At 38.4% G+C, this 24,615-nt stretch overlaps 1 protein-coding gene across 1 annotated transcript in view; it reads left to right on the forward strand.

The window, feature by feature from the left end:
- Nucleotides 1-2,134: 2,134 nt before the first annotated feature.
- The window catches only part of Adam7 (ADAM metallopeptidase domain 7), a 35,561-nt gene continuing 13,080 nt past the window's right edge, over nucleotides 2,135-24,615 (forward strand). The window contains exons 1-12 of the mRNA XM_057786681.1: nucleotides 2,135-2,186; nucleotides 3,152-3,255; nucleotides 7,054-7,130; nucleotides 8,751-8,829; nucleotides 10,080-10,156; nucleotides 11,193-11,382; nucleotides 12,629-12,682; nucleotides 15,295-15,366; nucleotides 16,756-16,925; nucleotides 20,385-20,469; nucleotides 22,230-22,360; nucleotides 23,997-24,171. Of these exons, the coding sequence (XP_057642664.1) occupies nucleotides 2,135-2,186; nucleotides 3,152-3,255; nucleotides 7,054-7,130; nucleotides 8,751-8,829; nucleotides 10,080-10,156; nucleotides 11,193-11,382; nucleotides 12,629-12,682; nucleotides 15,295-15,366; nucleotides 16,756-16,925; nucleotides 20,385-20,469; nucleotides 22,230-22,360; nucleotides 23,997-24,171 (1,266 nt within the window). The remainder of the gene's footprint in view (nucleotides 2,187-3,151; nucleotides 3,256-7,053; nucleotides 7,131-8,750; nucleotides 8,830-10,079; nucleotides 10,157-11,192; nucleotides 11,383-12,628; nucleotides 12,683-15,294; nucleotides 15,367-16,755; nucleotides 16,926-20,384; nucleotides 20,470-22,229; nucleotides 22,361-23,996; nucleotides 24,172-24,615) is intronic.

Genomic DNA, 24,615 nt, shown 5'->3' on the forward strand with positions numbered 1-24,615 from the left:
GAACTTCCTAATGATTAAATACTGAAATAATTATAGCCTACTTCAAAATTTTTTATATTCATTTTTAAATTATGTATACCAGTGTGTATGACTGGAGGAGTGTCTGAGCCTGTGAGTGCAGTGCACATGGAGGCCAGAAGAGGGTATCTGATCCCCAGAGTTGGGAGGCAGCTGTGAACTATCGAACTTGGGTGCTGGGAATCAAACTCTGGTCTTCTCTAAAAACAATATGCACTTTTAACTGCCAAACCACCTATTCAGGCCCCAACAGTTTACTTTTAATAAATACTTACTCTGAAACTGATATTACTCCAAGTTTAATAAGGTGTTCAACTCAATAAATATGCTTTGATTACATGCTACTCAAGGTACTGAAGATTAACTTATAAAACAGATGAATTTTTTTCTTTAGAAAGTTTCATTTTAAGAAGAGTAGTCAGGTAATTGAAAAGTAAAATAGATTAGCAAAATGCATGATTTGAAGTGGTGATTAATTCAGGACCACAGAGGCCCATTTTGCATAAAACATTTTGCATAAATCATTATCACTAATAGGATATTTATATAGAGAACTGAAAAGAGAGGGAACAAGTCATGTGACTATCTTTGAAGAGAACATTCCAGGCAGAGGAAGAACCAGGCAATACCCTTGAAGTAGAATGTATGTGGCATGCTCCAGGGATACTCAGAAGCACATGGCAGTTGATTGGGAGAAAATGAATAGTAAAATGTAGAAACAAAGTGTCAAGCAGAGATCATGGGGAGCCTGAGGTTATCACAGACTTTGACTCTGAGATGAAAAGTTATTGAAAAGAAGTGGTTAGATATGATGTGTATTGATAAACTCATCCTATTTGTGTACATAATGTGTGACAAAGGACCAAGAGAAAAATAGTGAGATAAATTAAGACGTTATTTCAGTAAACTAGGGTAGAGGTAATGATGTCTTGGAACAGCACAGGAGAAGGACATGGGAGAGATTATCAGCTCTCTCCTCAGGACAAACTTGGTTTGCTGATGGAGGAGATACACACTGTCAAAGGAGACTGAAAGATGAGTCTGGCATGGGTGAAAAGATGCAGCTGCCGTATTCAAAACAAGAGAGTCTACGAAGAAACTACGAAGAGACTACAGTGACTCCAATTCAGATGGGTGATAGTAGATGTCCAGCTTCATGCTAACATTTGAGATAGCAGACATTCAAGTGAAGAAAATTTCCCCTAAGGGTCTTAAATTCAGATGTCAGTTTAGACAGATAAATGAGACAGAGGAAAACGACCACCAGATGTTGAGGGAAGTCTTGGAGGGAGTTGAGCTGAAAAGAAGACGATTAAGAAACAGAGGGTAACTAGACTTTCAATCAGACAGTGGAGGTCTTTCTGGGCGTATGGTGAGTTTGTTTAAATGGAAGGAAACTGATTGTCTGGGGTGAATTGGGAGAGACGGTGAGAACTGGAGGAGGAGATGGGATGCAACCCAAATGGACACACAGTGGATGCACTGACATTAGAAGATAACACAAATGTGTGAAAAGGCTTGTCGTTAACCCCTTGCACATCTGTCTCTATCTTCTTTCTTTGTATTAGTTAGGAAACAGTGTTACACTATAATGCTACTTATATCTCCCTTTCAATATGCCTTTTGTATTTAATGAATATATGATTTGTAACATGTATACAATTTTGACTTTTCTATTTTGGGGGTTTTATTTATTGTTGTTGTTGTTGTTTTTGTTGTTGTTGTTCAGTGTTCTCAAGTGGTTTTTATATTTCGTCCTCAACTTCACCTACCTCAGCCAAAATATATATATATATATAGACTTCAATGATTTCTTTTTCTAAAACGTTCTTGACTCTTTTAACCTCAAAAGTCTTAAAACCTCTATGATCCTATTAGACATGAAGTAGGATCTGTGCCAAGTCCACTTCCACCCCCAGTTTCTCAAATGTTGTCTTTAATTAGTACATTATGTCCACCTTTGAGTTTTAGCCTCAAGCTGTTCATGAGTTAACTGGGTCGAGGAGGGTTTTCTGTGGATGATCAAAACTGCCCATCTACCTTCTAGGCTGGGCATTCTTGCAGTAGAAGCAAGAACAAGGCGTAGGGTGCAGCTTTTCTCAGATAACCACTCAGAATGTTCCCCATACGTATATTTTGGATGACTGTACTTATTTCTCAGATTGAAGGTATGTGTTACTCTTTTCTGCAAGGTTTATTTATTACACCTGATCCATGATATCTTTACCTACAATATTTAAAGTGTAAGTTATAAAAGCTCAAACTGCTTTGGTGACTTCTCTTAGGCTATCATGTCAGGCTTAGATTGGGTTACCACTGGTCATGAGATTTAATGAGTCTGTGGAAGCCCTTACCACTCTTAAACATGAACAATAATGAGACAGGGACAGGCATGAGTATTGACAAAGCACCTGTAGAAGAACAGACACTGTGCTGGTCCTTAACTACCTTTTATGTCATGGCAAACGTTTAAAATGCTATGCTGTTTTCCCTTTTAGTGATAAAGAATATGAAAATACTGTTGTCAGATGAGATTCGATAAAATACTAGTGATCATACAGCTCATAAACTGGTGAACCCTTGATTCAAATCTGAGTAACATTCCAGAAATCCATATTATTCTATATTTATTGCTATACACAGTTCAGAATAAACTCACATCTCACTGCCAATGTGATAGTTCATGACAAAAGATAATGTTTAGCATGGTGGGGCGGGGCTATCTAAGATGATCTCAGCAGTGGAAGCTTTGAACTTTACCTATGAGAGTTAAGACTTCTAATGCACAGTTCACTGAGGGGGAAAAAAGAGTTATTTAATGTTGAAATAGGTCATTCCGGTACAGGCTTTAACAGGAGACAGCAGCTGGAGAGAGATGTGGGAAATAAAAATAACAAAGGCAAAAACAGCCATAGGATACTGTATCTTTGTCCTTCTTCTGCCAGTGTTGTTTATGTCTCCCTCCTCTGTAAATAGCCATCCCAACTTTCTCCCATCACCAACCAAGGATGACGGGCCTGCATGGCTGGAAATTGGAAACACCTGAGCCAGAAGAACATCAACCCATTTGTTAGTCACTGGAGGGTGGGTTGTAATCATACATGGATTTTCCTTTCTTTATGTTTTCTTCTAGAAAAGGGGATTGTTGGAGTAGAGGGTCAACAACTGGTTCGACCTAAAAAGCTTCCCCTGATACAGAAGCGGGATCTTGAGCACACCCATGACTCTGATATGCCGGTATGTGTTTTGACTTAGTAAATATGACTTAATGGCTTTCACAGCTGTGCAGTAGTGACTTTTCACCAACCCATGCAGATCTGTCTTTGAGGACCTTAAGGAACACGGTGAACTATACTCTCATGCTGTAGACAATCTTAGTTCAGTCTTACTGTACTTTTATACACAAATGTAACGAAGAAAGCTATGATGATCCAAGCAAGGTTGTTTGAGTTTAGAAAAACGTGATTAGAAAAACATGTAAATAAATGGCAGTGAGCACATACTAACTATTGACAGCGTAGCCCTTTCCCAGAACTTTCTTAAGACAGACCAATGTAAACACAATTGCCTGGCACATACTTTGTAGATTATGTCTGGGAAAGCATGGAAGCAACACAGAAGGCCATCTCCAGATTCAGGGTACACTTTCACCAGATTGGGTTCTATAGCTATGTTCTGACATCCAACAAGAATAAGCATGTCTTACAAATTGAATGTAAATGTTTAACACAGGAGGCATGAAGTCATGTCCACGAACAATCTAGGGAACAAAATGCACTTGAGGTAAAAGGCCCTCTGCCTTTTTCCTGGAGCCTCTCACACAGTTCCCAAGGCATTGTTTACCATGGTATTCTTTTGTTTGGGTTCTGACAGTGCAGAAAGCTGCCTCTGCCTCTGAGCAGGAGCAAGTATGAAGCAAATATGGGTTTCAGTTTTGTAGAGGACCCCGAGTTGGTTTACAGCATAGGCTTGGGGGTGACTGACCCTCAGTGGGTTGGTTAGCAAACAAAAAAAGAGGACTTCTCAGGCTTTGGAGGAACTGTTTTCTATTTTTCTTTGCAGACTTGTGTAATGCACCCTCAATTTTTCTGAGCTGGTGACTTTGGCGTACACTCTCCAGCCTTTATTTTGCTTTTGTGGATTTTCAGTGGCAGATTTATTTTCTGTACAGATTCTGTACCTTATTGGGACAGCTTTCACAGGAACAAAGTACCTTACCTTGCAAAGGTCCTCATTTGAGTATTAACATTTAAAAATACCTAAAAGATTACTTTCAAAAGAATATTTACCATATAAGACAATATACATAAGATGGGACAAGCATTATAATTTATTCAATATCCAAGATTATAAAGATCTTAGATATGTGTCCCCCAAAAGTTGGAATTAGATACTTGCATGCTACAACCTAGATTCTAACTTGGGTTCACAGAAAATACTAACAAGGTCTCCTGTCCTAACAATGATCGAGGATAAACTTCTCCTGGTGCCATGACCTTTCTTCCCTTTCCCATGGTGGCAGCTCATTTTTCCTACCCTCACTTGTTAGATTTCTCAGTCATTAGAAAGCTATATTTCAGATTTTCATATGGTCTCAGGACTTGATGCAACAATGAGGCAACTCTGTGCTCTTCCTCCTAATCTTCAACTCTTTCCTCATCTTTTCAGGTCTTTATGCAGTTAAAAGGCTAATACCTAGCCAAGGGGGAACCTGCTTCCTATCGTCCCCTATGCACGAGCTGTGGCCTTATGATAGTCACGCTTTATATCAGTAGCTTTACTCTGACTGTGTAAAATTAGCCTAGGCCATAAAGGAAATATATGGGGTGAGCCTGGAACTGAAAAGTGTCCCCCCTACAGCAAAAGACCTGTCCCCAACTCCAAATCCATATTGGTGGGGACATACTAAATGAAATCAAGAGCCAACTTATAGAGCCCCTAAAAGAAAATATGGGACAATATGAATAATAAGATAAATGATGGTTGTTTATTTTTGCTACAAGATAAATTATGAAGTATCTATGAAGCTTTACTAATACAAATAAATTAGAGAATAAATAAGTCCACATCAGAGGAAAGGCCAATGTTCCATAGATAAGAACTGAGTATTTCTATTCATCTTCCCTTCTCCAGGAGGTATAGTGTTGGTCTCCACCCCTTAACCATGGACTTCACACTATGATTTTATTTCAAAGAGTGATAGGGCAGAAGAAAAGTCACTTTCTAAAGAGAAAATTGTAAATAAGTAAGATGTCTGCCAGGTGACCAAGGCTAGTGTCACCCATAAGAAGTCATGTTGACAGTACGACCTCTTGAGGTGACGCTGTGGTACTGCCTTTAGTGGTTTTCACTGGAAAAAGCATAAACTGCAGTCAAGCCTTCATAGAGCATTCAAAAACTCAAGAGACATTCTATAAGACAACTGATGAGTGCAAGACAAAAATGTTAAAGCCATCAAAACCAGGGAAAATCCATGAAACTCATGGGTTGAGAAACCAAGGGGATATGACAGACAACCATAACAGGGCATGGGGATTAGGACTGTTCAAAACCAAAAAGACAGCCAGTAAAATTTAGAGCATAAGAATACATATGAACTTTAAGGATAATACAGTCTTGGTTCATGAGTTGTGAAAACTATAACGAAGTAATATGCTAATAATAGGAAGTTTGGGTAGAAACTCAGAGTGTTATATTCTCAAGTGGTTTTGAAATTTTACTTCATTGATTTTATTTGTTGGAGGGAGGCTGTTTGTTGGTTCCTGACTGCTCAGCCCCCAAATAATCACACAGAAAGAGTCTTAAATAAATCACTGCTTGGTCCATTAGCTCTAGCTTCTTATTGGCTAACTCTTACATGTTAATTTAACCCATTTCTATTAATTTGCGTATCTCCACATGGCTGTGGATTACTGGTAGGCTAAACTTCTATCCGGCTCCAGCGGGGCTAGATGGCTTCTCCCTGACTCTGCCTTCTTCCTCCCAGCATTCAGTTTAGTTTTCCCCGCCTAGCTCTGTTCCCCTATAGCCATGCTATAGGCCCAAAGCAATTCCTTTAACAATCAATGATATTCACAGCATACAGAGGGGAATCCCACATCAATTAATTGCTGTGCCTGAAGAAGTAGTTTTGTCCAACAAATTAAGAATTAACTTAGGAATGGACAAGACATATGAGCAGCAACTATGAGCCAGCAGTATAAAGAATTCTTACAAATGAGCAAAACAAAACCACGATAAATTGAAAGTTCAGCAAATTCCTAATAATTATACCAGAAGAAAACAGCTGTGCAAATACTCATCAATGGCAAGAGAGAGCTAGAATGTCATTGTTCATTGCTGACAGCATCTACAGCTAATAAGCTGACCTGTCAGAACTAGATACTTCTATTGGTATTCCCAGCCATGACTGCAATGGACTGTGCTGGTAGAATTTCCAAATCTATGTTCCTTATCTTCAGAGCATCTTGCCAGCACATATCAAAAGCCTTACTTATTTTATCCAAGTTGTAGACAGTACAACTCTAGCTTAAATGAACATCCCCAACTAAATTTCTGATAATTAATATAGAGTAAATAAATTAAGTTCTTTTCATATTTATGTCTGACAGATATGTAAAACCTTCTATATGAGACTAATTGTAAGAGGAAGTGGTAAGGAATTATGATGACAAGAGGAAGAATATGGAGAATATACATACAAAACTTTTTTTAAAATACAAAAAGTGAAGGTCTTTTATAAAGACAAGTTAATATGAATTAGTAATTGACTATAAAGTGACTTATACATTCCTGAATGAGGGGTGAATATAGATTATCCATTTTATTTCTTTAGTAGAAATGTCTTTTTAATTAAAATATAATTGGTAAAAATCATCTTTATAGTTCTATTTCTCTTTAAGTTCACCTTTTCAGTGTTTCTTCCCTGAAGTTACTGTGGGGACCTATAGGTGGGTTATGGGCCCCTGAGCCACGCTCTACCCACCCTCTTACATAAGCAGATGTCAAAGTCACAGGGAGAATCTTGTTTTCCAGGAGGCATATGAAGAAGAATTGTTGTATGAAATAAAATTGGGCAGAAAAACTTTAATCCTTCACCTTCTGAAATCAAGGTAAGTTGTCTTGTTTTCTTCCTACAGAGTTTCTTATAGCCCCGACTATCCTCAAATTTGCTATGTAGATGAGGATGACCCTAAACTCCTTATCCTCCTGCCTCTGCCTCCCTAGTGCTAGGATTATAGGTGTCCACTACCATGCTCAGCTTAGATCAAGGTAAGTTCTATGCGGTGGCATATCTTATAGGGGTAGATAATATAGTAGCCCCATTTTTTGTACATACTACCAGTAATGTGAATTCCTCAAATCTTTATGAATTCCTCCTCTTCATATATAAACCTGTCATATCTTAGCAGCAAAAAGCTTATAGATTCTGCTCTCTGTTTAATTTTCTCTTCCTATTTTGATAGGGAGCATTTTGAGTGCCATCTTGTCTCTCTAAGAAGACTATTAGCACACTGATACATACCTGAGTTACTGTTCATTCTCAGTATGAGGGAAGTTAGTAATTACAGAGAAATTTCTATGTGACCTTCTTCACTGTTGTTTCTTGTTTTCCTAAATATCCGAATAAAGTGTATGCATTAAAACTGATGGAGGTGGGTCTTGTATTTATCTGTTGCTTTCATTGGTTAATTAATAAAGAAACTGCCTAGGCCCATTTGATAGGCCAACCCTTAGGTAGGTGGAGTAGACTGAACAGAATGCTGGGAGAAAGAAGCCGAGTCAGGGAGTCGCCATGATTCTCCCACTCCAGACAGATGCAGGTTAAGATCTTTCCTGGTAAGCCAGCTCGTGGTGCTACACAGAATATTAGAAATGGGTTAGATCAATATGTAAGAGCTAGCCAATAAGAGGCTGGAACTAATGGGCCAGGCCATGTTCAAAAGAACACAGTTTCCGTGTAATTATTTCGGGTAAAACCATGCGGGCAGCCAGGTGCCGGGGACATAGCCCCACCGCTCTTATTTCAACATAAAACAAACAAAAAAACATGCTGAAGGTCATGATACATTTCTTTGTAAGTTTAAGTTCATCTTGTCAATTCAAGAAACCATCTGCTGAAACTTGAGTTGGGATTTTATTGACTCTATAAATCAATGTGGAAAGATCTGGTTGGCATGTCAAAGGGCTTCTTATCATGACTCGGTTTATATGGGTTTCTTTATCAGATTAGGAAAGATCACTGAGGAGTGTTTTGGGATTACTTTGCCTTAGCACAAGTGGATCAGTGTATCGAAGATCTGAAGACAAATGGAAGGAGTCACATTTATACACACTAGTGTCGTATCTGGAGTACATATTCTGTGCAATGATCATAGTGTGATTGACACTTGTTGGTTTTAAATGTTGAGCCATCCTCTCATGACTAGGTTTGAAACCTATTTGCACTTTACAAATTATTTTTCTGAAATTTTAAGAATACTGCTTTGGTAAAATTGTCACAATTTTTTTCCCGAATTTTCTGTAGCATGTCTAATAGTATTAGGTTCAATTTGTGAATGGTTTCCCATCAACATGCTTGATATTGTTTGTTTGTTTGTGTGTGTATGTGCATACAGAAAAGGACTTCTTGAGATTCAAAGGCATCTTTGAGGCTTTACAAGCATATGACTGGTTTTGTGTGTAATGATTTTAGAATAAATAAATCTCATTACTTCTCTTCTCTCTTTCAGGGAATTCCTCGCCTCAAATTACAGTGAGACGTACTACAATGTAAAGGGAGAGATGCTCATCAAGCATCCGCCGATCTTGGTATCTTGTAAAACGTACCTCTGCTCCTCTCTGAAACTGTTACTTCCTGGTGTGGTTTTAAACAGCAGGGCCAGATTTACAGGCTATTTCAAAGCTTCTCTACTGGAACTAGCCCTGAGTTGACTACTTTTACTAAATGGTGATAGGATGAAACAAAGGACCTGTTGAACCCCGCAGGGAGCTGATTACTTCCTAACAAGCAGAGCAAAGATTGTTTCCTATCTTTCTTTGCTAAGGTTTCTCAAGTGAAAGAAGGCTGAAGCAGGAGCCAAAATAAATATAACATATCTCTATAGGATGTAATTAAGAAAAAGAGATAAAGCTTAAGTACATGAAACAGCACTCCAAAGCTATAGTGAACTAGATCTTTCGTGGTCTGTGACACCTGTCCAGCCGGTTGGTGCATTATCATGAGAGTCTCTTTTTCATTCTCCAGAGGAAGCTTCACACCAACCATTACTAGCGTTAGAGAATCTGCACTTTTCTTCATCACCTTTGCAGAACTTTCTTTCTATATCCCTTAAACAAGAGAATGACTTCCTCTGCCCAAAAGTGCCTTTAAAACTCCTATTTCCTCTAGATAAATCAATTTTAAACTTCTTTAAGATCTATATCACCAGGCCAGCTTAAAATAGAGGACAAAAGAAACACAGACTAACAAGTGCGTGGTACTTGGAAGGCCACAGAAAGTGTCACCTGGGGGACGATGAGCAGACAGAGGAGGTGAAAAGAGTCATCGCCTGATGGAAGTACCCTGAGCAATGCACCAAGCAGGAGAAATGAAGAAGGCCAGCTGGACTGAAGCAGAGAAACAAGAGAGAAGGGCATTGGGGAGGAAAGGCTGGAGAGCAAGATCTAACTTTAGAAACATTGAATATTTGGCTTAATTTAATAGGCAGCATGGGAAACGACAGAACTTTGTCGAGAATTTGAGGATGACAGAAGGAGTCATATTTATAAGAGAAGGAGTCATATTTATAAGAAAAGGGTCACATCTGAAACTGGTCTCATCACCTAATAAATAAATATATGAGAAAATAATTTATATATGGGTTTACCCAACATAGTCAATCAATTAGAATAAAAGGTTTCTAAATCAGTTTCAAATGTCTTAAATGAATGCTGTGAAGAAACACAATGCAAATGTCACTTATAAAATACTGGTTTATTCTCAACAGAAATTCTTAGCTACCAATATTTTTCTAGTCCCGATATATTTATACCTGCCTTAACCGACTCTTCTGTTTTAGGATCACTGCTTTTACCAAGGGTCCATCATACATGAATTTGATTCTGCAGCTAGTATCAGCACTTGCAATGGTTTGAGGTAAGGCAGAGTAGCTTCCTAACTCATGTCCTAGAGATTTCAATGGCAGCCACTTGGCTGATTTCTTTTCACTACTCCAGTGCGTTTGAAAGTTAGTGGGAAGGGGGTGCCGTGTGCCCTCAGTCTTGCGTGTGAACTCCAGCCTGTGCCTTATGCTCAATAGCAAGATGCCTAAAACACAGTCCTCAAGAAGATGAGTCCAGCACAGGACAGAAGAAATCAGAGCTGGCAAATTCCAGAACACTAGCATGTACTCTCCTATTAGAGGTCAGGATGCCGAAAGCATGCAGCTGCTTAAGTGCACAGAACTTGCAAGTATTCAGCTGATCCCCCAGGACAGGTCTTCTGACTCTGGGGTCTGTGGGTTTTCCAGTCATTTTTCTTTATACTCTGCCAGGCCCATTCTGGTTTAGAAAATAAAAGGTTAAAAATAAAGCTTAGAATTTTTCTGTCGGTTTTGGACTGAAATATAAGAATGGAAGATGCGAGGAGAGATAAAATGCAGAAGAAAAAAAGTTCTGTTTTCATTTTTCTTGACGTTCTTTAGGAAGCTCCCAGAGTGCTCATGAGTGAGAACCTCTTTTATAACAAAACAACCAGGCAGTAGTATCTGTCCCTTTCGATACCTACTCTACAATCAGCACATGGTAAATTTATCAAATGTATGCAAAAACTTTGAGGCAACCACAGATGCTGCAGTAGTGGGTATTTGTTCCCCCCATGACCTTGGACTATCTGACCCCATAGGGGTGGTGCTTTTCCTGACCTCTTAAAAGGAAAGAAGGAGGGGATTGCTCTCCCTTGGATGAAAACTGTTTTTGACCTATGCTCTAAGCAGAAATCATGCTGACAAGCTTTGGAGGACAAAGATTAAATTGACTCAGTCAAAGGCCACAAGCTGGGTCACTTGTTTGCTACCAAGATCACCCAGCTCAGGAAGTTTGGATCCGGTAGTTTCCCTTTCTGAGAAGGCTAATGTTAATAAAATAGAGTGGGAAAGCTACAGATTTGAAATATTGTGTTGCCATTTCCACAGGGGCTTCTTCAGAGTGAATGACCAACGGTATCTCATTGAACCGGTGAAATACTCAGATGACGGAGAACATTTGGTGTTCAAATACAACATTAAGGCACCCTATGCTACCAATTACTCCTGTGCAGGGCTCAATTTTACCAAGAAGTCTGCTCCAATAGATGTTAAGAACATAAATGAGCACAAACTGGAAGTGAGTACTCTAAATCCTCTTTACTTTAAGAAAAAAAAAATACTTCAGATTTCCTTTATGATTCCTCAAGAAAGTCTGTGCACACAGCTAGTGGAACACGGGTCCTTTTCTAAACTGGAAACTTATGATCCAAAGGCTGAACGTCAAACTTCTTCATATCTATGTAGAAAGTATGTTTTCCTCTTCAACAAATTCCAGTTTGTCCCATCAGTTTCAATAAAGGAATAAGCTTCCCATCCTCTTTATAGAATGGCAGCGTTAAGGCTGCTAGCAACTGGAAAAGGAATGTTTGCAGTACCCTAGCCTACTGTTTCTTACCACTATGGGAGAAGCTGTTGATGACAAACTCACCTCTTACATCAGACTCAATGTTATGATAAAAGACAACCAAGGATGATAACAAGTTTAGTTTCCAGTGGAATAATGGTAAGATGCTCAATGCTTTATGCTTTTTCACAATCAGATGTTGTCTTCTTGACTCTCCCCTAGATGCTAGTTGGTAGGCTTGCTTTCCTTTTCATGCTCAGGTTCTAGGTAGTGGGGGTCTAAAACATTATATACTTCCCAGGTATTTCTTTGTTGAGTACCTCATTTGGATAAATAATCACATAGTTCAGCAAAGAATGACCTAGTCAAACCATGAAGCAAAGCCCTGGACACCGTTCAGAAAATGCACTTGCTCCATAGAACTAAAAAATCAGAATTTCCTACTGTTTGTGTTTCCTATAAAGGAAAGGTCTATAATTAGCAGTGCTTATAAGTGTCCTTTGGAGCTGAGGACAGCACACAGTGAAAAGGGGTAAGGAGCGCTGAGGAGAAATATGGGCATTCTTCATTATTTCTCAGATACACATACATGGATGCAGGCATATACTTTATGGTTGCATATAGAGATATAAGCACACAAATATATGGGCTAGTGGCACATGGGCTGACTTACAAACTGTTTTGAAAACAAAAAACCTAAAATATAAAAATACTTAATTTGTAAGAATTTACAACTCTTATTTTGAGCTGGAAGACTAAACAAAAAAGGCAAAACGGTTGACGATGGCATGTTACTCAAGGATTGTTAAAATCTAGTATGTAGGTCCAGGGGCTTTAATAAGAAAAGTTCATAGACATATTAGATGCACTCATTTGCTTCACTTTCAAATGCAATAGCATTGGAATTCCTTATCATGAAAAGTTGTTGCTTTCTAGTGAACTGGTGGTAGGTTTCATATAACTTTTTGTCTGTTTTCAGGGTTTCCACAAAGAAAAATTTATTGAGCTGTTCATTGTTGTTGACAATTATGTGGTGAGTACTCTGAGGGATAGCAGACTCTTTATCCTCTGTAAAACCAATCTGTGGTTCTCGTTTAGAGAAGAGCAAATTCCACTAAATTCCCTTCTGGATTCACGTGTCTGCTTTCAATTCCTCAAAACATACATATTATAAGAAACTCTTGAGTCTCTTCACTGCCTTGCAGATTAATCTAAATTAGAACCCCCCTTCCTACTGTGACTAATAGAAGTTTTGAACAATTTATAAAAACTTGAATTCAGATCAATAATCTAGACTTGAACTCAACAGAAGACATTGAAACTTTCAGATGCTAAAAATTAAGGAGAAAAATCTTCATCAGAATGGGAAGTAAATTTGGACGGTTGCGTACCTGTATTTGGAACATATGGGAAGACACAATTAAGGATGTGAACATTCTAATAAAGGAGGGATTAATTCTTCCCAGTGGTACCTCTAGCCATGAGGTCAACCCTATCACTGAAGATTTCCCCAAGGACCTCAGAAGATAGAGAGCATTTCTTGCCTGCCTGTAGCCATGGCAGGGGAAATGGCAACCACGGGAGGGCAGATGCCAGGTCTTTGCCTTACACAGATGCTCCATAACAGCATCTGGTGTTCAGCTGCTGATAGGCTAAGCAAAATTTTCAACAACTGTTTGGAGAAAGCATGAACAGAAATTTCCCAACAACGCCACTTCAATACCCCTAGATAAAATGGACCTCTTGAGATTGACCAGTGTAAAAGGAGGTGGGTTGGTTGTTCAAGAGCTGTCAATCAGCCATGATGCTTCATTTACACCATATAATAGAGGTGTAGATAAAGTCATTGAAAATATGAAAAATGGCTAGAGCAAAATGAATAGGATAGTGAAAGAGAGACTGCACAAAGAATGGGCTTTCTGGAAAAACTACTTTAGAATCTGTAAGGGGGAAAGTGTGTATTTTCAAGTGAATTAAATGGAGATTAAGCACATATGAAGATACTGTGTGAAGCAGAGGATAAATCTAGGAAATCGCTTACAGAGCACAGGGAAGAGTACAAGCTGTGAAAGAAGTAATGGACATGAACACGGGATGAACAGGCAGGGGAGAGAGCATGCAGGTAACCTGATGTCAGATGGTACCTGACAAACAATCATTAAGAGTTTCCAAGAAATAGAAATGTTAAATCAGATAGCAATGTATGAAAATTTAAAACTGTGAAGATAAAGGGAGGGGCATATGGTTTTCAGATAAGTTGAAGCAAAGAGATACATTAACGCTGTGAAATTTATATGGCATGTGCTATAAGCAATAGGAGATTGTGTATGTTTCAAGAATAATATATTTAAAACATCAGTGAAAATACCCTCCGCAAATTTGGCACAAAGTATTTGGCAGTGACAAGGATTGGGATCATCATTTAAAATACAGTTGGTACCACTGACGTAAGAACTTCAAAGAGAAAGAAGAACACTGTTGTCTAACTGTCAGGCAACACCAGACACAGAATAAAGGATTGGAACTAAAGGCACAAGGCTCCTACCTGTCATTCCCCTTTCCTCTCCTTGGGGTGCAAACCTTAACCCTGTGGTCTCCCAGAAAGCCTCAGACTCTTTCTACAGTGTATTTTAGGCAACCCCTCCCACCTGACTATTAGAAATCATGTTTACCCCCTAGAATTTAAAGATAGTGTGGGAGCAAAGGAAACAGCGGTGAGCGGGTAAATGGTAGTATAAGTGAAAATGTAAAGAAACTCCTTGAAAGGAACCTGGTCAGCAAACTGCTTCCAAGATACCCAGAAAGATGAAGAACAGCTGCTCGATAGGGTTAAGAGGAAGACACCTGTGGACCAAGAGAAGAATTTCAGAGACTTCCAGCAAGATTCAGGAAAGGCATCCTTGGCTCTGATTTTTAGCAGGAAAGGAAACTGACCGTGTGTGCTCGTACAGAAAATCCTCCTCTATCGTTCAATACATTTTGTTAATAACTAGTGAAAGAAATACGGCTATAAAAACAGAATCAAAGTCAGAGCAGTTAAATCGACTTGGCTTCGTAAGCCTTGTCCTGGAGAAAAGCAATGGCCACATTCCTGTCCCTCTCTGGTACACGGTTCAATGTGAGCTCTGTCTTGACTGTGGGATTTTTGTGATTTTTTTTACGTTCAGATTCTCAGGGGCCAGGGGGAGTAAACTTGCTGATGCTTGTAATGCATTGGCTGTTGTGTAACTTTAATAGTTGTGGCTTGGGAATAAAAATGGGCTCTAAGGAATACTAAGCAGATGCTTTTTAAAAAATCAACAAATGTAATGAAATAGAATAGGAAAAGATGTCCAAATTCAAAAGAAGACCTTAAAGTGCTAAGCCAAAGCACTTCTCCAGGAACTGCTATGTCTAGTTAGTTTATTTAAAATCTATTATGTCTTCATAATTTGTTCAATTTTTAGTTTACTGGAAAGAGAACTATTTTCTATTACCCTAGAGGCTGCCTTTTTTACTTTTTTCTTTTCTTTCTTTGTTTCTTCTTTTCTTTTCTTCTTTCTTTCTTTCTTATTTTTTTTTTACACTATCTCAATAGTAACTGAATTATTTTTCTAGGTTTTTCTAAATATTGGTAAGTAACAAGTACTGTATTTGTGTTTACAGTACCACAGGAATAACAAACCCCAAAACAAGCTAAGGAAACGAATTTGGGGAATGGTCAATTTTGTCAATATGGTAAGTTTTGCTATAATTTGAATCAATCTGAAAATATAAATGCAACTGACTTTTTATGGCAGATCTCCGAAAAGACTGTAGTAATAACCTTGACATCGAGCCAGCATAAACCACAGAGCCACTAGGTCAACTAGTTAGTAAAAATTGCTTCAAAACAGTCAGCAACAAATATAGCACTGAAGTTTGGGTTTACTAAGTAAATTGCACTTATTATCTAAATTAATCCCAGAACCTGCTCGCTGATGCAGACTGGTGAGATGCCTCCATGGATAAAGAAAGGTGTTTGACACAAACCATGAAGGTGAAACTTGAGTTCCACCCCTAGAATTTTCAGGAATGTAGAAGGAAAGGACAGATGCCACTAAGTTGTCCTCGGACTTCTACACATGTGCTTGCCATAGGCACCTGCTGCCACCACACACACACACACACACGCATGCACGCACACATGAATGCACATACAGAAATAATAAGTAATAAAAATTTTAATATCTCTGTTCATACCAAAATTATGAGGCAATGTATCAACAATTTGGGAATGAGGCATGTCTGTGATTTATTGTCTACGGCTTTTCATTGGAATTAGGACAACTTCGCTATAATCTATTAAGATTATAAGTGGATCTCGATATTAATGAATGAGAAACATGACTTAAACAAACGGTGAGTTGTACTCATCTTCCTTTGCTGAATCATTCAAAGACATCTTAGGTCTAATAGGTAAGGAGATGCAGAGGAAGATGCTGGGAGGATTAGCCCATCTAGATTAGTGGTACCTCATTTCACAGTAGAAGGACATTTTCTATTTGCATTTTTGCTAACTACCTTAAACATCTATGCACATTCTGAGATACAAAAATAAATATTCATTTGTTTTACATAAATAATTCAGAAGTTGGAATACTAGGGTCATATGCAATGTGCCTAATATTTTAGCTCTTTCCCACAACATTAGGCCTCCCTGTCTTGTGTTTGTTTCATTTTTTCAGTGCTTTGTAATTCCTGGATAATTCTGGGTATTTCCTGTTGAGCCAGCAGGATTCTTCCCCTGATTGGTTATAGCCTTCTAATGTGCTCGTGAAAGCCTCTGATTTTTTTCTATCATTTTCATTCATGTTTATCATTTCTATCTCTATACTTAAAGTATTTTCAAACATTTTTAAATCATGGTTTATCATAGTTTCTTTATTGAAATTCGTGGAAATTCACCCAATATTCTATATAATAATCTGCACTGAAGTTCAGTATATCAATTTATGAAACAAGAGCTGTACTATTTAAAATGTATATAACAAGTTGAAATTGTTTTTTTAATACAAGGGAATACAGATAATAATGAAAGAAACTTCTAACAATTTGGCTTTGCAAAAATTATTACTCTTTGAACAGATTTATAAAACCTTAAACATCCGTGTGGCATTGGCTGGCCTTGAAATATGGTCAGCTGGAGACAAGATAGAAATCGCATCAAATCTAGAAACTGCCTTACTGCATTTTTCAACTTGGCAAGAAACAGTTCTCAAAAAAAGGAAGGATTTTGATCATGTGATTTTACTGAGGTATGTAATTATTCTATTTCCTTCACATATTGTGGCAATTATTCTTATTTTAAAAGAAAACAGGGCTCAGGAGATGGCTTGGTGGGTCAGAGGACTAACTATAAAAATCTGAGGCCCTGAATTTGAACCCAAGTCACCATCTAAGAAGTTAGGTGTAGCCATCCACTTTTTTAGCTCTTGTGACCCCAGCACCATGAGTCAGGTAGAGACTGGAGAAGCATGGGACCTTGCTGTCCACCAACCCTAACTCCAGGATCAGTGGAAGACCTGTCTTGAGAAAGCAAGGCCATAGCCTGATAGTGCTGAACACTTGATACCCACTTTTGTTCTCTCATGCCCACACATGGGCGTACATATGTGTACATGCATGTGTAAATAAACCATACACACTCAAACACACAAAAAGAAAAAATAGAATAGGACAAATAAATAATGCATAATAACACAAAATTATTTATTTGGGGAAATTTTTATTATATAAGAAAAGTACTAATTATGAGTATAGAAAAATATTTAGAATATTTAAAATAAGTAGAATATTTTGTAATAATTTTTTCTAATACTAATTAAGACTATAAAGAAAAAATATATTCTTATGTAGAGTTGAAAATGTGCCAAAGCAAAGATAAGTTGGGGTCCCTTGGCAATTTCCTATCACCATTCAAAGCCAGCATCTCTCTAATATTCCACTAAATCTGGCTTTCTGGACAATCTGATCTGATAAGTTTATCCTGCTATAGCTTCAATATCCCTACACACAAGTTTGAGAGGATCTACTTAATTATTAATTCATCTGTTCAATATATCTAGCATTACACTTAGCCTAGAGGAAAATGATGAATACAGGAATGAAATTCATAGGCTCTGTGATAATAAGCACCTTTGTGATCTTAATCGGTATCACACTCTGGGAGAGCTACCTGAGAGCAGCAGTAGCTTCCAGCTTGTCATCTGACGCTGCTAAAATCACGTGTTAGAGAAACACCCACTCCATCTACCTGTTTCTCTGCCTATAATGCCAATATCTCCAGAGTCCTCAAATCTACTCTGCAGAGCCTCTCTCCAGGGTTAACTAGAGGTGGGCTTTCAGGCCGAGTTCAGAAGCAAGCAGTTCTAAAGACTGTCATGAGATATCCAGTCCAGTCATCTAGTAGATTGATGAGAGTGAGCCAGAGATCAGCTCTCATCTGATGGGCCCAAAGCACTTCTCTTCAGGAGTGTACCTTGGGTGTAGACACTCATAGACGGTCATGACCAAAAATGATAGGGGATGAAGCACAGTAAAACATCCTCATAAACTTCAGGATGGGCAGGTTGGGGCCCCTATCTGTACATTAATGTTTAAATATGTATTTATTATTTACGGTGTGTGTGTGTGTGTGTGTGTGTGTGTGTGTGTGTGTGTGACAGTGCATTTGTGGAGGTCACAGGACAATTTTCAAGAGTTGGTGGATCCTGGATATTGAACTCACGGTGCCAGGCTTAGAGGCTAGTGCCTTTATCTACTGACTTAATCTTAAGCCACGTGTGAATTTTTAGAACACATAACATTATCTAAATAGATGTAATGGAGAAGAATATTTTATTTTAGTAAAATAATTTTGCTTATTTCACAAGGTAACTTTTCAGATCAATAAGTTATTTGAAACGGGGTCTTAAAGTGGACTGTTCACTATTCACCTGGACATTGTATCTGGGACTTCTTATGCATTGAGTTATTGAATATTTTTCACCTATAGACACATAGATATAGAAGAAAAGACAATGCATGTGACATTGTAAAAGTTTATGTTTAAATTCAGATGACTATGAGAGAGGTCAGCCTCTGGCCTGTCCTTCACATTTCCCATGTTCTTCCAAGATCCCCAAAGATTGGCAAGCCCAGAATACTGTGTTCCTCTAAGAAGAACAGTCAAACTTTGACACATTGAACACAGGGACAGAAAGAGAGTGCATCTTCTTAATTAAAACAATAAAAGGCTGAAACCAGGTCCTTCATCTCACCTTTGTTCTTGTATATGAATTTCCTGATTGCCTAAGTGTTGTCTTCCCGGTCATGATGGCTCTGTTTACAAAGGCCCCAATCTAAGCACTGCTCTCAAGTCAAGTGAAAATTTGATCCCTACAATGTAGACATCTATCACTTTAGAGATTATAGGAATGGCCTTATTTTTATACAATGGGGCATTTAAATGTTGGATTAGACCTATCATTGCCCCTTAAATGTTATCAACCATCATCAAATAATTATGATTCTAAGAGCATCCACTATAACATATTTCCCTCCCAAACACTTTAAAGTTTAATTGACTAGCTTGTTGTAGATTTTATTTATTTATTAAAGATTTCTGCCTTCTCCCCGCCACCACCTCCCATTTCCCTCTCCCTCCCCCATCAAGTCCCCCTCCCTCATCATCCCTAAGAGTAATCCGGGTTCCCTGCTCTGTGGGAAGTCCAAGGACCACCCACCTCCATCCAGGTCTAGTAAGGTGAGCATCCAAACTGCCTAGGCTCCCACAAAGCCAGTACGTGCAGTAGGATCAAAAACCCATTGCCATTGTTCTTGAGTTCTCAGTAGTCCTCATTGTCCATTAGGTTCAGCAAGTCCGGTTTTATCCCATGCTTTTTCAGACCCAGGCCAGCTGGCCTTGGTGAGTTCCTGATAGAACATCCCCATTGTCTCAGTGTGTGGGTGCACCCCTCGCGGTCCTGAGTTCCTTGCTCATGCCCTGTCTCATGCTCTTGATTTGGACCTTGAGATTTCAGTCCGGTGCTCCAATGTGGGTCTTTGTTTCTGTCTCCTTTCATTGCCTAAATGTTTTTCTTTGGGTTCACCTTCTTAATTAGCTTCTCTAGGATCACGCATAATAGGCTCAATGTCCCCTATTCATGGCTAGAAACCAAATATGAATGAGTACATCCCATGTTCCTCTTTTTGGATCTGGCTCACCTCACTCAGGATAGTGTTTTCTATTTCCGTCCATTTGCCTGCAAAATTCAGAAAGTCATGTTTTTTACTGCTGAGTAGTACTCTAATATGTATATATTCCATACTTTCCCCCCCCCCCCAGCTTGTGCCCAGGGCCCTCTTCCACGATAGTAGATTTTTGTTTGTTTGTTTGTTTTGTTATTTAAATTGTTTTATCCAGAGTTGAGTACAAGGTATACAAGAATCGAGAAAAATGAGATTCTTCTCTTTCATTTTGTTTTCTTAGAAAACATTACATTTTTTTTTTTTAAATTTCATCCTAAGACCTCCTTTAGTTTTTCCAGTGTCTCTAGGTTTAACTGAGCCCTGTATCAACTCTGGTCATCCATGGTGCCCATTAACTTCAGAAATGAGAAAACTGTTTCCAGAGCACAGGGTGACCCCTATGGTGGTTCACTGCAGTTTGAATTTGGTGCTAATGAAACTGTTCTGTCAGATTAAAAAGAAGTATTCTTGCATCTTGGTTACAGTGGGAAGTGGCTCTACACACCTATGCAAGGAATTGCTTACCCAAGAGGAATGTGCCAAGCCTTGCGTTCCTGCAGCATTGTTAAGGTGGGTCTAAAATATTTCTAACATTGTACCATTTACCCAAATATTTGAGTGAATTTTCTATATCTATCTGAAACACATTGAAAAGACATGTGTGATTTCTATTTGACCTCCATTTTCCAAGGTATGTCATGAAGAGACCTATCTTCCCTTTAGTAAGTGAGAATAACAAATGTGTCTTATGAAAAACTGTAGGGGAAGAATGAAGGTAAAACGCAATTTAAAGCTCAGAAGGACAGGTATGAAAACCACCACAGTGTATTCTGTAACTGTAAAACTCTTCCATGTATTAAACATAACTACTTATAAGGACAAGTAAGGTCCATGCCACTTAGGGTGATTTAATCATCGGAATTGCTTTTAAACTGAAATAAACAAGTACAAAGGTCACTTAATTTGTCATATCAAGACAACCTTGAAAATTATGTTCAGCAAGTAGAGGACCCATGAGCTATTGTCTCTCCTTGCCTGTGCGACCTTTATCCAAGGCTCAAAGCTTCCAGTAAATGGTGCCCATGTACTCTATTAGAGACATGGTTGAAAACATGAAGGTTTGTATTTATTTCCTTATTGCATTTATTTCTCCAGCTTAGTCTTGCTGAGAGCCAAGCTTAAAATAGCCAGTATTTATTCAAATAATCTCACCCACTGGCTATTTTATAATCACTTTCATGACTATAGATTTGTCTTTAGTAACTGAATGAGATAAGGTCTGCCTATGAAGTCAATTTACTCCAAATGAAGCTATTACTTTTTCAATTATCTTATTTTAGCCAAACCAAGAAACCCTTGAAACTTCATATGAGCAAAGATGAAATGAACAAATTAAAGGTGACCTATTAACTTTATCATAACTGGATAACCTATGCCTCTTTGAATTTTTTGATAAATATATAGGTTAGAGCATGAACAAGATCTATGAGGCCAGGCAACAATCAGCTCTGCCTTGGATTTTAATTTCTGACTCCCAGAGGTTTCTCATGACAGAAACTCCCTTTACAGGATTATATAGATTGGTTGCTCAATACAGATTAAGACAGATAAAAAACAAGAACACCAAACCTCTCAGTTGAAGCCCTGGAATATCTAATACAGAAAAGACAACAACAACACCCATAAAATTGTGTAGGACATTTGTCTTAAGTTCCCATGGGCTTCAGTAACAAAATACCAGAAACCGAGTAGACTGTAAGCCATGGAAATATATTTCTCACAATTCTGAAATCTGAGAAGTCCAAGGCAAGGATCTAATCCATTTGTAACTGGCAAGGGTCCACCTCATGGCTGAAGGTTAATACCTTCTCATCATGTCTCCCACAGTAGGGTAGAGAGAGCTGTTTCTCCAGAGCCTATTTGGTTAGGACATTATTACCACAGTTGAGGAGCTTGCCGTCTTGGCCTTAAACACTGCAGTCCTTCGAGCTTAAGGTTTCAGAACATAAGTTTGGGAGTTTGGGAAGGACAGGGCAGTCGGGCATAGTAACATTAGTTAACGATTTTAGCTGTTTGTAAAACTGAGTCTCTGCCAACACAACAAATAGGAATGTGCTGTACATCCAAAAGTTCGAGTTAGAAATATGTAGAAGGTCATTTGCCCAATTTCCATTATAAATTATAGTTATGGGCCATTCCTTCCCAAATCCATACTGACTAACTAAAATTTAGAAATTGAGCCTTACAAACACTGATTTAAAGTGATACCTATGTACTACTTTGGGGTCTCTTACAGACATCTCTTACGGCTTTTTATTTTTTTCAATCAGGATCTTCTACCAGATGTAAATATAATCGGGAACAGAATGGCGCATCAGCTGGGGCATAGCCTGGGCATGCAGCATGATGAGTTTCCATGTACCTGTCCTGTGGGGAAATGTGTGATGGGCGGTAGTGGAAGGTGAGCCTCTAATAATGCACATAATACATTTACCTTATATATATTTTTGAAAAAAAAAATCATATAATATGTTCTGATCACACTTTCCCTTCCCCAAATCCCAACTTCTCCCACTTCCTCCCCACCCACCCAACTCTATCCCTCTCTCTTTAAAAGATAGACAGGCAAGAAAACAAAAAATACCCAAACAGACTATCAAAACAAAGCAAAAATGTAAGAAATACAAATACAAACAAACCAAAATCCCCAAGCCCTTAAAAACACAAAATTTAAAACCATAATATAAAAACAAAAGACCAGTAAAACAAATGTTCAAGCAAAATCATATGAGGCAACAAGAGTCTACAAAACTACAATTTAGTTTGTTTTCTGTTGGCCATTTACTGCTAGGCAGGGTACCCTTAATTACCCTTAAGTACCCTTTGAGACTCCTTTGGAGAAAACTGTTTCTTTTCTTTTTTTTTTTTTTTTACAAGTAGCTGTCAATAAGAGATTGCACTACAACATACAATGAGTGACTTACCTTGTTGTCAGGTCTTGGTCCTGTGCATCTTTGGACTCCTTTGAGCAGAGGACCTATGTTTAGCAGCATCCACATTGGAAAGCTCACCACCACCTGTAACTCCAGCTCCAGGGATTCTGATTCCCTCTTGTGGCCTCAGTGGGTACCTGTACTCATTCCTGCACATTAACACACACAAATACATATAATTTTAAACCAAATAAATATTTTCAAAATTATGAAAAATAGTTAAAGCTCAAAATTCAGTGGTTGTCACAGAGTTGAACTGTGATATGTAGTATCTGATATCAAACTAATAATATTATCAAGGTCATAGCAACCCTATTTAATGACCTCAAGTCTGTAAAAGTCCTCCTGTATTCAATCACTGAAGGTAATAAAACCAAATAAAGAAGGAGTGAAGTGTTGTTTAAAGAGGGGCATTTAGAAGTCATGAGGTTGTTTCTAATATTAATAAGCAGTTTATTTGCACAAGTATAATAGAGAAATACTCCAACCCAGGCACTGTGTTAACTTACGGTTATTTTTAAGGAAATGAACTTGATGCCCTCCTTGACTTGGTGGAGAAGTTTGTGATCTTTCAGAAATGGTGAATCAGATTTATATTCTTATGTGGTTGTATTACAAGGGGCACATTAGAGACTGGAGAGATAGCTCAGTCTTTAAGACTACTTGCTGCTATTACAGAGGATTGGGGTTCAATTGCCACTATCTATATGAAGACTTATAACCATCTTTAGCTCTAGTTCCAGGGGATCCAACACCCCCTCCTAACCTCTGTAGGTACTACGCACATAGTCATAGATATACATACAGACAGGCAAATAATGTGCTTTTTAAAAAAAAAAAATAAGAGGGGCACATTAGAGGTAAATAGGAAGCAGAAGCACAGACAAGTAACTGTTGGCATCAGGAAGGGTTTGTCAGAAGACACATAACCCGAGTTTTTTGCTGAAATGGCATTTGATAGTTGTGTTTTTGGAGCACAACAGTCTTAAGGAGCTGTGACATGCTCTGCTCTCGTGGTTAGCATTTGTATTTCTTCCCCAATCCCTCATTAAATTTTTACAGCTTCCTTCATTTCATAAACTTTCATTTTTACCTTGTCTCTAGCATCCCTGCAATAAAATTCAGTAAATGCAGCCAAAGCCAATACCAGCAATATCTGAATGATCAGAAGCCGGCGTGCATATTCAACAATCCACTTCCTGCTGATTTTATTGAGTATCCATTTTGCGGGAACAAGAAGGTAGACGAAGGAGAAGAGTGTGACTGTGGATCAGTTCAGGTATTTGCAAATGATGTCATCTTCAACAAGGTTGGGGTTCAACTGGAATCTCAGCAGACAATGTTCTCGGTGAAGCCTTAGGAAGCTCTTCCTCTTGTCCACTTGGAGCCTGGCTGTTGAGTCTGCCTCATTTCAAGCCTTCTTAGGAAATCTCAGGTCACATGTGATGACCTTGCTGGAGACCAGCAGCATTGCATTTGCCTAGCTTACATGTTAACTGCCTTATCTTGTGGGAAGTACCCTTAAGCGGGATCCCGCAGGCACACATAGTAGGTGGTAGTCATTCTGTAACATGGCCTAGTCAGTCAAGCTTTACTTAGAGCTTTGGGAAGCTTGTCTATAGCTGGGCAGTTGTAATTATAGAAAAGTCTCTTTTAGTAGAAAGACAAAAGGCCTCCAAATTTTTCAATATATTTATTGAAGTCTAAATCATTTAGAAAAGCC

Source organism: Chionomys nivalis, chromosome 12, assembly GCF_950005125.1.
Source record: "Chionomys nivalis chromosome 12, mChiNiv1.1, whole genome shotgun sequence".
NCBI lineage: Eukaryota > Metazoa > Chordata > Mammalia > Rodentia > Cricetidae > Chionomys > Chionomys nivalis.